This window comes from Acinonyx jubatus, chromosome F2 (genome assembly GCF_027475565.1).
Source record: "Acinonyx jubatus isolate Ajub_Pintada_27869175 chromosome F2, VMU_Ajub_asm_v1.0, whole genome shotgun sequence".
NCBI classification, from domain to species: domain Eukaryota; kingdom Metazoa; phylum Chordata; class Mammalia; order Carnivora; family Felidae; genus Acinonyx; species Acinonyx jubatus.
In genome coordinates, this window is record NC_069394.1 from 3,166,491 (window position 1) to 3,180,024 (window position 13,534).

Here is a 13,534-nt window from a genome sequence, read left to right on the forward strand (position 1 = left end):
TGTCGTTTCTTGAGAGAGAGAGAGGGAATGAGGGAGAGAGCAAGCAGGGCAGCGGCAAAGAGGGGGAGACAGATGATCCGAAGCAGGTTTCGTGCTATCAGCACAGAGCCTGACTCGGTGCTCACAAACCATGAGATCATGACCCAACCCGAAGTCGGACGTTTACCTGACTGAGCCACCCAGGTGCCCCAGTTTGTTGTTATTTTTAAGTGTGTGTTTTCATCTCTACTAGTGTAAATATTAGTAGATATATTCCAGATGAACAAGAGCTCTTGGAGTCTTTGGTAATTTTTGAAAATATAAAGGGGTCCTGAAGATAGTGTTTGAGAGTGGCTGTCTCAGCAGCGTTTCTCAGCCCGAACAGGACGCAGCAAGCACTCCGCTTACACAAGAAGCATTTTGGGACGCCCCACTGCTGACCCTGAGGTGGAATACGTGGGTAATAAAACGCCTTCCTAATTGCAAAACGCTGGTTCTTCCAGGAGACTGCTAACTGTAGAAGGAAACTACGACGTTATGCACACGCCTGTAGGAGACCCTCAGGAGCGGTGAGATGGTCAAGTGCTTCCCTGTGTGTGCACACCACGGGTACAGACAGCCGCTAGGCCTGCAGAGCCCACGGCCCCAGCCGCGCGTGAACGCACTGGCCGTGGTGATGCGATTTTCTGGAAGGGCGAAAAATCCTGGTACAAGTTCAAACAAAACAAAATGGCGCGTCAGCGTGCACAGTAGCTGCTGTTCCAGTAGGTTCACTGTGTGGGAAGCTGTGCCACGTGTTGTTTGGGTTCAGATCGCAGGACCATTGCTGTTTACCTACGTATGGTCGAGCAAGGCACCTGAAAGGAGAGCGGGTCCCGTCGTTCTGACCCCCGCTGCCGTCGGGCTCAGTCCGGCGCCCTCGCGGGTGCCCTGGATGCCTGCAGGAACACTGCCACCCGACGGACAACCGCCGGTTTAGGGTGTGTTGGCTTTTCCTCCCCCGCCTCACGTGGCCAGACTTGAGCAGAATCTCCCGCAGCTCCACGGTTTGCTTTTCTAAAAACCTTAAAATCCGAGTGTGTGTCTTAGAGGAGGAGACGGAGTAACCTGCCGAATGGTAGTTCCGAGGCGCTCACGTGGAAGCCGTCCTCCAAGAACTGGACGTCAGTCCCCACGACAGCCCCGCCCCCGTGACCCCGTCAGGAACGTGGCGGCGCAGAGGTGAACGGCCCTGACCACGGCCCGCACCCCCGCGCCCTGCCATGCTGGCGTCCTGCTCGTAGGGAACACGAACAGCCGTCTCTGACGGGACACGCGCTCTCCATGGTCGCGGGTTCGCGGAATTCGGTTTCGCGATCGTCTTGTCTGCCATAAAGCCCGTTTTCATCCTTTTCCCTGTTGTTTTATTTTGAAATGGAACCTTGCAAGTGCTCTTTTTTTGTTACCCACTCAGGTATTTGAGTCCCTGTGGGACATTGTGTGGTGACTTTGCCGGCCCCTCATCAGTTCCTTCTGTATTTTCCGTTTTATTTGTCGAGCCCAAGCACACTTGCCACAGGGCGGCGTCACCGGGGTCGAGCAGGTCTGCCTGCATGGACGGTGCAGTCTCTTCACGTTGACGAAGTTGTCTGAGCCGCGGCTTTATCCTCTGGAAAAGGGTGATAATACCGCCCGGTGACATTGCTCCTCCAACTGTCAGATCGTATGGAAAGCACGTCAGCTCGGTGCACACAGCCACACTGAGGAGAAGTTGTTATTTTTGCCTGTTACTTACATGCGACCTCCAGGACTCAAGCCACGGGACACAACTGTACCACCATCAGAGAGCTGCTTACTGTCCTGATTCTGCCTCCTCCCGCGCTTGGACTCCAGGAGTCCCACACCGCCATGGCGGTGCATACATGTTAACACATACCTTTGAAATGAGTGTTGCGGGCGCCTGGGTGGCTCAGTCGGTGAAGCCATGGCTCGGGTCGTGGTCTCGTGGTTCGTGGGTTCGAGCCCCACACCAGGCTCCGCACGGACAGTGCAGATCCTGCTTGGGAATCTCTTCCCCCCCTCCCTCTCTGCCCCTCCCCGCTTGTGCTTTCTCTCTCTCAAAAATAAGTAAACTTAAAAAAAAAAATGAGTGTTGCCGGTCCAATATCATAGAACAGAGATAATGGAACTGTTTTCTTTTTGCCTCTCCTTCACTACTTGTTCAAATGAAATCTTTAAAAATATAAATCTGAAGAGTAGTCCCTCAGGCATCATGGAACATACTTGTAGAAAATGCCACTGTAGAACACAGAGTAAAGCCTGTGACACCCCCTTGATGTCCCTTTCCTGCTTCCGGGGATCTCGGGGATCCATCCTCCTATTTGGTTAAGTTTGGGGTAAACCGCATCTGGGCCACTGTAATGCAGGCTCATGGGCTAAGGGAGCATTTCCACCCGAGAGATTTTTTTTTAAATTTTTTTTTTTAATGTTTATTTTTGAGAGAGAGAGAGAGACAGAGTGTGAGTGGGGGAGGGGCGAAGAGAGAGGGACACACAGAATCTGAAGCAGGCTCCAGGCTCTGAGGTGTCAGCACAGAGCCCGACGTGGGGCTTGAACTCACAAGCTACAAGATCGTGACCTGAGCCGAAGTCGGACTCTTAACCGACTGAGCCACCCAGGCACCCCCACCCGCAGAGATTTCACAGCCCCACAGTAGCAGGGCTTGGGCAGGTACAGAGGTAGCCGTAGTCCCAGTCAGGATTTGAATCGCGTGACGGAGGAGAGCCGAGGACTTAGATGTCACGTCTGTGGGAGAAATCAGGAGGTTGCACGGAATCACCGTAGAAGACTCAGAAGTTGGGGTGGAGCTTCCCAGGCTGAGGCAGGAGGCATCCGGGCAGTGGGCCGTGTGAGCAGAGCTGTGGGGTGATGAGAGGGTCCTAGACACCCAGAAGCCAAGCAGAGCGTGTGCTCCTGCGGGACCACGTGCGTCCTCGGGAAGAGACGCAGACTCTGAGGCGTTTCTTTCCTCCCCTGGGCTTTGCTGGTACCTGAGTCCATCTGCTTTTATTCTGGTCTTCATTTGGCTGGAGAGCAGTGGGTTTGTCCTCCGTTCAGTCCCTCAGGTTAGAAGATTTCATGGGCTTATCTTCTATTTCAGGCTAAACCACTTTTGCTATGAACTTTGAATTCATGTATGCCACAGACAGACTGAGAATTCTAGAGCTGGGAGTGACTTCACCGTCCCTCTAGCTGGATTCCTGTTCGATAGATGCAGAAGCCAGTGGGCTCCCTCGCCCGCCCGCAGTCACGCAGCCAGGAAGCAGCAGAGCGGAAGGAGCACGGGCTCGGCTCCCGCTCGGAGAGCCTCCTGACGTGCGTCTCCTGGGTGCTGGGTCTCCCTGGCCACCAGTGGATCTCCCTGGGGCCTCTTGCCCTTCGCCCATGTTCAGCCAGATAGTCGTTTCATCGTTGAGTTACAAGCGTTCTTTGTGTTTGCTGGGTCTGTCTCCTAAGTGATCAGCCAGTATTTTCTTAGACTCCGTGGGCTGTCTCTTTCTCTTTCTCGGCAGCCTCACTTGCAACACGAGAGCTTTTAATTCTGGCGAAGCGCGGGTTATCTTTCTTCACTCTCGATTGAGCTTCTGGTGTCGTATCGAGGGAACGGTCGCCTCACCCAGGTCACAGAGATGCCTGTTCTCCCCTGAGTGTTGCAGTTTTGCGGCTTCTGTGTAGATCCACGATCCCGTTTTGAGCTCATCTCTGTGTGTGTCGTGAGGAAGGGGTGTGGCTTTGTTGTGTCACGTGGCGGTATCCTGTGCCCCGGACGTCGCTGGGACAGGCTGCTTCCCCCGCTGAAGTGCCTTGACACCCTTGATCATTCTTTCCGACGGAAGCGTTTTGGAGAAATACCTTTTTCTGTTCTTTTCAGTGAAACATAGACTTAACAGAATTATCAAAACACTCATTCATACGCTCTCTTGATTTGTTCACAGCCCAGCAGACCTGGTTACCCCAGTCCACGGTCCAGCGAAGGATTTTATCCCAGTCCCCAGCACATGGTACAGACCAATCATTACCAGGTATGATATGCCAGTCGTGACAGATGTGAGATGCATTCTTCTTCACGTTTGGGGTGGGGAGGTGCGTCACATGTATTCGTTTTTTCATTTCTGTACTTACGAGTGATTTGGCACGCGGAGAACTGAGAAAGTACTCTGACTAGTAGCTGTAAGTGGATGGCGTGTTGAGCCCCAGAGGGTGGCCTTCACACAGCTGGGCGTCTGTCCTATGCCACGTCCTCAGCCCCATCGCCTTCCTCTGTTGGGGGAGGCGCAGGCGAACCCAGTGGCTCCTACTGCGCAGAGGTAGTGATGACCTGGGCGGTTTTTCTGGAAGGCAAAAACAACATTCGATTGTACCTTGCGAACTGGACAGATGCCATATGGACAGGTGTGGAAAGCTTGTCAGACTTCCAGGCTAATAAGTAGCTTACGCAAATTGGGAAAGACTGTCCTCGAAAGGAAAGGACCAGAGCAAAGTCAGTAATGTTTCTGTTTCTGAGGGAAGGGTATTTGCCCTGTGGAGGTATACTCGACCCAGTTCTGACCGAAGTGGACACCGTGCTCCCCGCGCCACACCGGCTGGAGAGCACTGCTGTAAGCCTGTAGGGTCCCTTCCCCTCCCCATGTCGCCCGCTGCCCGGTGCAGCCACCCTCTGACTGTGAGGAGAGGTTGGCGTGGCGTGTCCTTGGCTTTCAGATAAACGATCAGACAGGGTGTGCTCGTCCCCCGTGCTCAGCTGCTCTGACTGGTGTGATGTCTGTGCGTTGACGTCCTGATGGGGGGGTCACTAATTCACTCCTTTGTAGTGCTGGGGACTATTCCACAGATTGTTTAGCCGTAGTGATGTTATTTGGGTAGCGGGCCAAATCGCTTCTGGGAAACAAAACCCCCTCTTACAATTGGTATCGGCTGTGGCTTTGCCGTTGCCGCACCTCTGAGGCGACTGCACCGAAATCCATAGCTGGCTGGCTGGGTGAGCCGTGACACCCGGCCTCTAATAGAAAGTGCTCGACCAGAGAAGGACTCAGACGCTAAACAAACAGCGGGTGGTCCTCGCGTGTCTGTCTGGGGAGGGAGAACTTCCCTTAACTGCCATCTCCCCTGAGTTACCCGTGTCTCAGGGAGCAAACAGAAGCCCGCTTACTGTGCCTCCTTCACTCAGATGAAAGCACTTTTATTCCTTTACGTGCCTCTCAACTCTATTTAAAGCCAGGCCTCTTGGGTCAGTATGGACAACACAACACTCTTCCCTGTGCGGTGCCGGGCTGCCGGGTGAGGGCAGGCCATTCCGAGCTAGAAGGATGTTGCTAGACAGAACGCGAACAGCGGACACGCCGCGGCTCTTTGCCTGGCTGACTGCCTCCGGACCCCCGCGTACTAATTCTGAACGGGGGCCTGGCAGTTTTCCATCGTGAGCAGGCACCCCCAGGAGCTCTGGTACAGGACTGGCAGCCCTGTTTTGGGAGACCCTGTCCTGAGACCCCCCACTTGCCAGGGGAGGGTGAGCCATCGGGTCCTCCGGGGCAGCTCCTCATTCCGCAGGCTGGCGGTGACTGGCTGTCCCCGTGGCCTCCGCCCTCGAGGGAGGCGCTCCTGGGCCCCTCGGTCGCCGGAAGCGTGGGTTACAGCTTGCCTGGCCGTGACTCATCACGGCTGAAGAGCCGGAACCCGGACCTAGGGCAGCGCTCAGAGCAGCCGGAGGGGTGTGGGTGGCCCAAGGAGGGAAGCCGGGCCCCGGGCTTCTTGAGAGAAAACGCGGCCACATCCGCTGACGAGACCGAGAGAGCGTGCGGTCAGGGCACCGGTCTGCGCAGCTTTCACGACCCGGGGCTCTGGTGCCCGTTGGTCAGTGGCCGCCGCCCCGTGGAGTGGAAGCCTGTGAGGACGGAGACTTGCCTCCACTTGAGGTGCCTACAGGCGTGTATAGAACAGAGGGAGGATTCGGCGGGGAAGTTAAAATACTCCTATTTTCATTGAAGAAATGAACGATTCGCCTCCCCCAGGCGCCAGGTTTCTTTGTCCTGCAAATGGGAACAGCAGCGGGCCATTGCCTGCCGCTGTCTCACGTTCCTTCTTGGCCTAAAATGTTCACTGGATCCCGTCACTCCGCTGTGTGGCTGCCACAGAACACTTGAAATCTCCTGTGCAAATTCCTGAGAGTTCTCTGGCAGTAGTGTGTCCCTTCCGACCAAAAATAGCGATAGGACACTTTATGTTAGTGGAATTTTTTTGTTAAAATATCTTCATTTAAGGGGGAGCCCCGGGGGGGGGGGGGGCTCAGTCAGTTGAGTGTCCAACTTTGGCTCAGGTCATGATCTCGCGGTTCATGAGTTCAGGCCCCGCGTTGGGCTCCATGCTGTCGGGGCAGATCTTCTGTCCCCCCTCGCTCTGCCCCTCTCCTGCTCACACTCTCTCTCTCTCTCTCTCTCTCAAAAAATAAATGTTTAAAAAAATATTTTCCTTTAAGTAAACTATGAGAACGGTCTATACATCTTATTTGAAAGTTTATTAGTTGTCAGTATGCAACTTGGGGATAAATCCATGCCTGGAGACCTAACCGATGCACGAAATCTTTGTTGAAGAAGGTGTTGATGTTTGGAAATACGGGTTTGGCTGTGCTTTATCTCATTGAAGAATTAACTGACGACTCTGGCCACACAGTACTCGCCTAGTGAGTTATGGAAGCAAATGCTGCTTCCGTCCCCTCTTTTTCTCGTGACTGAGGGAGGGAACCACATAAACAGCCCTCTCGTTTTCCTTCTGCCCTGAACTCTTTCTGCACGTGCACCTGAGCGCCTTGTCTCTACCATGGCCACCGCTGTGGGGACACGGGGCTGGACTTCGCTCACCGCCAGCTCTAGCTCATTAGAGAAGAGCGCTCGCGAGCAGTGCCACAGAGCCGTGACCGTGGTCCCTGTTGCTTTGGCATCGAGGCTGCAGAATGGCACGGGACACAATTTCCGACTTGCTGGTGTGTTCGCTTTAGCTCTCGATGCGGCCTTCGTGGATTGCCTTTTTGGGGCTTTAGTTGAGAATCCATTGCCTTGCCTTGACCAGCTTCCGGAGGCCCCCTGCTTCACTTGGCCAGTGAGCCCTTCCCCAGCCTTCAGAACCGGCCCTGCCGTACCTCTCTGAGCACGCTTCAGATCTCCCCTTCTCTCCCCTTCGGCCCCCCTTGGCCCTTGTCAGGAACCTGCTTCTCCCATCAGGTCCGCTCGGATAATCCAGGGTGACCGCCACGTCTCCAGTCTCCTCATTTACTATCCCGTGTGTGAGGTCCCTTTGCCACGTGAGGGGGCACAGCCCCGGGTTCCGGGGATCCAGACGTGGGTGTCTCGGGCACCACTGTTGCGTTTCCACGGTGTTCTTTGTCATCTGAGCCGCTGGCCTGCGTGTGGAGGGCACAGCTGTGCAGGAATGTGACCCCCGCTGCCTCCCATTCGCAGGTGTCTGCCTATCCTGGCTCACATGGGGTCACAGCCACGGCTGGCAGCATCTACCCGGGTCAGGCATCTCTTTTGGACCAGACGGACTCATGGAACCACAGACCACAGGAGATATCGATGTGGCAGCCCAACGTGGAGGTAAGCTGGATGTTCGTGTGTTAGCATGAAGCTTTGCCCAAAGTGAGTTGTTGATTTCGGTGACCTCATTCAAACACCAGGGTGCTCCATGTGCCCCAGTGCTTCCTAGTCTGTGCGTCCTTTTCACTGAAACCAAGAGACGCCGCCACCGTTAGCCCGCCCGTCCGAAAGGCGGCACACCAGCCTGAGCGTAATGAGCGTGTGCGGGAGGCACGTCCCCGGAAGGAGCAGGGCAGGGCGACAGAGCCTGCCGCTCTGTGGGCCATGGTAACTCTCACCAGATTTGCCTGGTAAACCGAGAACCGCTCCTGTGATAGTAAATGTTGTTTCTTGGACTCCCAGAACACCTGTGGTCACTGCCGTGCCCTCGTCCTTGGAGTGAGCGTGTTTAACAATTGCTCGGTCCGCCGCAGCGTGTGCACCGAGTTTAACCCTCCTTCTGGTCCACCTCCAGACTGTTTTCACTCCTTCACCGTAACCAGTGATGCATTCTCTGCACGTTCCCTGGATTGTTTCTCTAGAATAAGTCCCTGCAGGTGGAGCTGTGGGCTGAACGACCTTGCACTTGGCAAAGATGCTCGGCAGGAGGTGACGAGCCGCCTCTGGGAAAGTCGCTCCCGTGAGCGGAGTGTGAGAGGCCCTCTTTCCACCGCCCTTGCCGTTCTGCTTCATTTCCTTTGGAAAGACACAGAAAACAGCAAAACTATCCTCAGTAGGCCCCTGAGAGTGGATGCGCTCTTGTATTTCCCTCCCGCCAGGACTCTGCGGCCCTGGACCTGCGCGGGATGGGGCAGGTGCTGCCCACCCAGCTGGTGGAAGAGCGGCTGATCCGGCAGCAGCAGGAAATGGAGGAGGACCAGCGCTGGCTCGAGAAAGAGGAGAGATTCCTGGTCATCCTGGTAATTGGGACCCCTCCGCTTGTGACGCGCTGGCGCGGTCTGCTGTGCTGCAGACGATCGGAAAGGTTCATCCTTTTCAAAACCAGAGAGTTTGTCTCACATTTGGCCCCTAACGCCGGCAACAGTGGGTCATTTCCTCCTCTTGGATTCCCTTTTCCACCAGGTTTCTGAGACGTTGCTGGTGGCATTGGGGGCTCGGAGGTGTTAGCATCCCTGTGGTTTTCGCAGAAGCAGCTCCCCCTTAAGTGTCAGCTCGCACGTAAGAGCCTGCATTTTGCTGCTGCAGGACGTGTGACCGGACAGCCGAGGACCCAGGCCTTGCCTGCCCGGTGCCTCTCCTCTCGTGCTCCGACACATACCGACCGCCCCCCTCCATGTGTCTGGACAGCCCGAGTGACAGCCACCTCAGATGTCTCCTGGGGCAGAGAGGAAGTGGAAAGGCAGAGCGGTCTCTGTGTGTCCCTTGACACAAGGGCCCTTCGGACTCGGGGCCCCATGCCACGCACTCCTGTGCCCTCAGCCTCAGAGCCCACTCCCCCGTCCCCTGCACGGCTGGTTCCGTCTTCCTGGAGCGGCCTGAAAAGGATGGCTGAGCAGAGCCAGGACTGCGGGCACAGATTCTCGACTCCGTACGTCTCCTGGGCAGGGCACAGCCGGTCCCTCGTGCTTTGATCAAGTAAACGCTCCCTGAAGCCAAGACGCTGTTCGACTGTAGGCCGAGAGACCAGACACCAACAAGGGGCGGGGCGGTGGGAGGTATGGTTCTCACGTCACTTCCTGTCTTCCAGGCACTGACGCTTTTAATCGCCGAGTAATGGTGTCATGAGACAGTGACCTTAGTCTGTGTTGCGCAGCGTTCGTCAACATCGTTTCTACGTGGCTTTCGTTTCTTTGAACCTGTAGTTCACAGTTAGAGCAGCCCGCACACTCGGGTTCAGGGAAGCCCGTTTTCACTGCTGGAGCGGCCAGTGCCCTGAGCACAGGACGTACTGGGGCTGCCCTCAGCACGCCTGCCACCTCGGAGAGCTCAGGGGGGCCGGAGAGGTCACGCGGGCTCCATGCTCCGCTGCTGCCGGTCGGGACGAGGGCGGTGTTCCTCAGTACGCACCGTTGGCACAGTCGGGCCCCTCAGGTTGTACGCGACGTCTCCCACGTGCTGCCGCCACCCGACGCATTTCTCGTGTGGGGAGTCCAGTCTGGCCAGCCCCCCCCCCCCCCCCCCCGCCACCCGAGGAGGAGAGGGGTCCAGAATCCTTTAATCGAAATTCTGGAAGGTTTTGTGTTCTTCAGAATCCAGTATTGTTGCACCAGAGAAAGCTAATGTGTGGTGCACGTGCCGTGGGTTTAGGTAGTGTCCCAGGGGCATCCCAGGGGTAAACAGCAAAACACGAATGTTCATGTTAACAGGAATAGGTACAGAGTTCACGTCCATTCAGGTCACGTTGTGCCGTGAAATTCGCTTGCTTCAAATGCAAAAGAAAAACAAATCACCAGTTTTTGGTGCTTGTTAGATTTTGGAACTGAGGATAAAGGAAGTGAACCCTCCCTGTGACACCCCCGTTTTACGGCACAGGGGATTTCCCGAGGTCACCCAGCTAACGTGTGGCTGAGCCTGGATTCGGTCCAGAACCCTGCTGCAGGGTCGGTCCAGCTGCTTTGTCGTGTGGCCTCAGCGCATGCGAGGGCGCGTCGTGCTGGGGGGAGTTTTAACACTACACTTGCCGGGCGCTCTTCGGTACGTACGTTTACAGCGAGCTATAGGAAACGTTGATAGGCAAGGTGACCCGTTTACTTTTGAACAGAGGTTTCGTGCTGTCAAAAATCTAAATTATTTAAGTTAAAGCATATCTTCATAAGAGGCAAGCTGCAGACAGTGGTGATCGTTTAGTGCGGAAATCTGAGCGAGCCAGTTTGGATATGGAGTGGGCTCCAAGAACGGCCGTTCCCTAGCCCATCTTATACTTTTGCCCAGACAGAATATTTTCTTGCATTGATTTGTATTTTAAAAAGTCACTGTTGGGGCTCCTGGGTGGCTCAGTCGGTTGAGCGTCCGACTTCAGCTCAGGTCATGATCTCACATTCCGTGAGTTCGAGCCCCGCGTCAGGCTCTCTGTGCTGACAGCTCGGAGCCTGGAGCCTGTTTCCGATTCTGTGTCTCCCTTTCTCTCTGCCCCTCCCCTGCTCATGCTCTGTCTCTGTCTGTCTCAAAAATAAATAAGAATAAATAAATAAATAAAAAGTCACTATTACCTATTCTCCGAACTAGAGCTGCTGAATGTAAATACCACCAGCTCATGCACGACTGACCGCGAGCGAGCGAAGGTTTGCTCAGGGTTGCAGAGTGCCGGCCCGTGCTGCTCTGCTGGGGTGCGGCGGGGGAGCACCAGGAGCCCGTGGGTCCTTGGAGGGGTCAGGGACAGTGCCAGAGCCCAGATGTGTTGAGCCAAGGTGAAAGATCCGTTGGAATTTGCAAGGCAGACGAGCTCAGGAAATCCCTTCCAGGCAGAGGGAAGGAGCATGAGTCACAACACCAGTCAGGAGACTGTTCTCAGAAGCCCCCCACCCACGCTGGATGTGACCGAAGCTTAGGGAGTGGGAAGCAGCTAACGGGTTCACCACTCAGTCTTCTGAGTGGTTTCACGTGTTTATATACGAGGCTCAGGACCCGGCTGGTGAGTTGTGGGCTTTTTCTCGGCATTGAGACCATACACATACAATGAGCAGACCTCGAGCGTGCAGCCGGCCGAGCTCTGTTAAGTGTGTGAGTCCGTATAACCCACACTCACGCATCGGACATCTCAGACCCCACATGGCTCCCAGATTCCGTTCAGAGCCCATCTCTGAGGCTGTACGAGATGCCCCCCAGGGTCCTGGTCCGCACCGCGCCTCGCCTGCCCAACCGCCTGGGTTCTAGGACGTCTCTGCTCAGTCGGGGCCTCCCCGCCACCTGTTCCCCCTGCCCTTTATTTCTCCCGTGCCGCTTTGATGACTTAATTTTGTGTCTCGCGTCCCTTACTGACTTACTGCCCATCCACTCAGGGCTCCTGCCGCTGCTCTAAGGGTGTTTCATTTTCCCCGAATTTGTTGGGTCTGTATTTTCTGTGTGCATATGCAGTTCATTTTTAGACACTTACCTTGTGTTTTCCAGTGTTGATCACATGAACTCTGATTGATTTCCTTGGGTTTTCTGCGTGCATAGCTGTCTCTTTTTCCCCCATTTTTTGAGGCATAATTGACACACGTCACTTGTTGAAAGCATCTTCTTTCTCCATTTTCAGTGTTTGCTACATACGTCAATTTCTTTTGAGGCATCCCTTGCCAATTTTTATATTAACTAGGTCCCTGCCTGCTTTTATTCTTAAAGATGTTGTCTGTAATAGTTTCTCTATTAAGTATACTGTTGGCTCTGTATTTTAAATACATTATTTTTCTAAAAACTTGTAAGGAGTGTAACGTGATGCACAACGTGGGACGTTTTGCTTGGGTTTGAGCTAGCCCTGTATTCCAGAGTTAAATCCCTACTTAAGGCATAACTGATCATTCTTCTTTTCTAAGTTTATTTATTTATTTTGAGACAGAGAGCGTGAGCGGGGAGGGGCAGAGGGAGAGAAAACCAGGCAGGCTCCATGCTGTCGGTGCAAAGCCCAACAGGGGGCTCGAACTCACAAACCATGAGATCGTGACCTGAGCGGCAGTCGAGTGTCAGACGCTTAACCGACTGAGCCCCCCAGGTGCCCCAAGCCATAACTGACCATTCTTGCAGTATCTGGCATCCTTCGTTAGTGTTCTGGTAGGATTTAGTATTGCCGTCCATGAGTGAGAATGTCTTATTGTTGTCACTGTTGGCTACGGGGTCCAAGCAGTACTGGTGTCACAGGTGAGTTGGATATTCCCTACCCCATCTTTGATTGGGGTGTTTGTCAGGTGGGCATTGTAGGTGGCGCGTGGCCAGGACTGGGGGCCTCTTCCAACGGGAGTAGCGGGCGGAGACACGTAAGCAAGGAGATGGGGGTGACATGAATGTCAGCGTCCCCGTTCCCTGCCTCAGCCACAGCCGTATTTCTAAAATCTGACCCTCTCATTCTCACACTTAAAATCAGCCAGTGGCTACCACAGGATGACTGCCCAGGATGACTGACTGGTCCGTCAGACTGTGAGCTGTCCCTGCATTCGTCTTGTCCTCAAGGTCCAGCCTCCTCACTCAGCCGCTGTGACAGAGAGGACGGCACAGGAGGGGAGGGCCAGCGTGGGGACACACGGGAAGAACATTCCAGGGAGAGAGCGTACCAAGTGCAAGGTCCCGAGGCGAGGCGGGAGGGGCCGAGTATGTCTGAGCACAGAAAGACCGCCGCGGTGGCCAGAGCGCAGCGGGTGACGGGGACAGACGGCGCAGGGCCCCTTAGGCCATGGCAGGCTAGAGGGACCCCGGGGCCAGGGGCACGGGCAGTGGCGGGCAAACAGAGCACGCTGCACATTAGAACTGAAAACGGTCTTTCCTGTCCTTGACTGTCCTTTTCAAGAAGGCAATACTAGAAAGAATCTAGAGCCTGGAGTCAGCCACATGAGAATTAGGAATCCTGGTTATTATGACCCTATGTAAATTGTTCACCCTCTCTGCTTTAACTCATTTATCTGTAAAATAAGTATAATATGCTCTATCAAGCGTGGGTAATACTTTTCTCCCAGGGCTGGCTTGAAGACTAAACACGTAGCACGCATCCAGTGGGAGGAGTAGGGGGTACACATGAGTTCCTCAGAGGGCTTCTCACTCTCACTCAGGGCGTGCTCCGTGGCAGCTGAGAGCCTCTGAAATCCCAGACCGTATCCCTCAGCCCACGCCAGGCTCCCGAGGACGGTCCCAGAACACCTCTGGCCTCTCCTGAGCCAACGCTAAGAGAATAGGTCGAGTGGGAGGTTTGAGCCACCTGTGGGGATTCTGCAGCGGAGCACTGCAGCCATCACCAGGGAGCGGAACGTGCTTTTACTGGCTTTGCTTGCTGTTATAAATAAAGCCTTAATCCCTCTTTG

At 54.8% G+C, this 13,534-nt stretch overlaps 1 protein-coding gene across 20 annotated transcripts in view; it reads left to right on the forward strand.

The window, feature by feature from the left end:
* Nucleotides 1-13,534, forward strand: part of PTK2 (protein tyrosine kinase 2) — a 256,989-nt gene that overhangs the window by 222,346 nt on the left and 21,109 nt on the right. For 19 of the 20 annotated variants that reach the window (XM_053208063.1, XM_053208073.1, XM_053208062.1 and 16 more), the window contains 3 exons: nucleotides 3,954-4,040; nucleotides 7,470-7,607; nucleotides 8,366-8,506. In XM_053208063.1, coding sequence (XP_053064038.1) covers nucleotides 3,954-4,040; nucleotides 7,470-7,607; nucleotides 8,366-8,506 — 366 coding nt within the window. Of the gene's footprint in view, nucleotides 1-3,953; nucleotides 4,041-7,469; nucleotides 7,608-8,365; nucleotides 8,572-13,534 lie in introns of all 20 variants that reach the window. The other variant, XR_008292471.1, reaches the window with a different exon arrangement.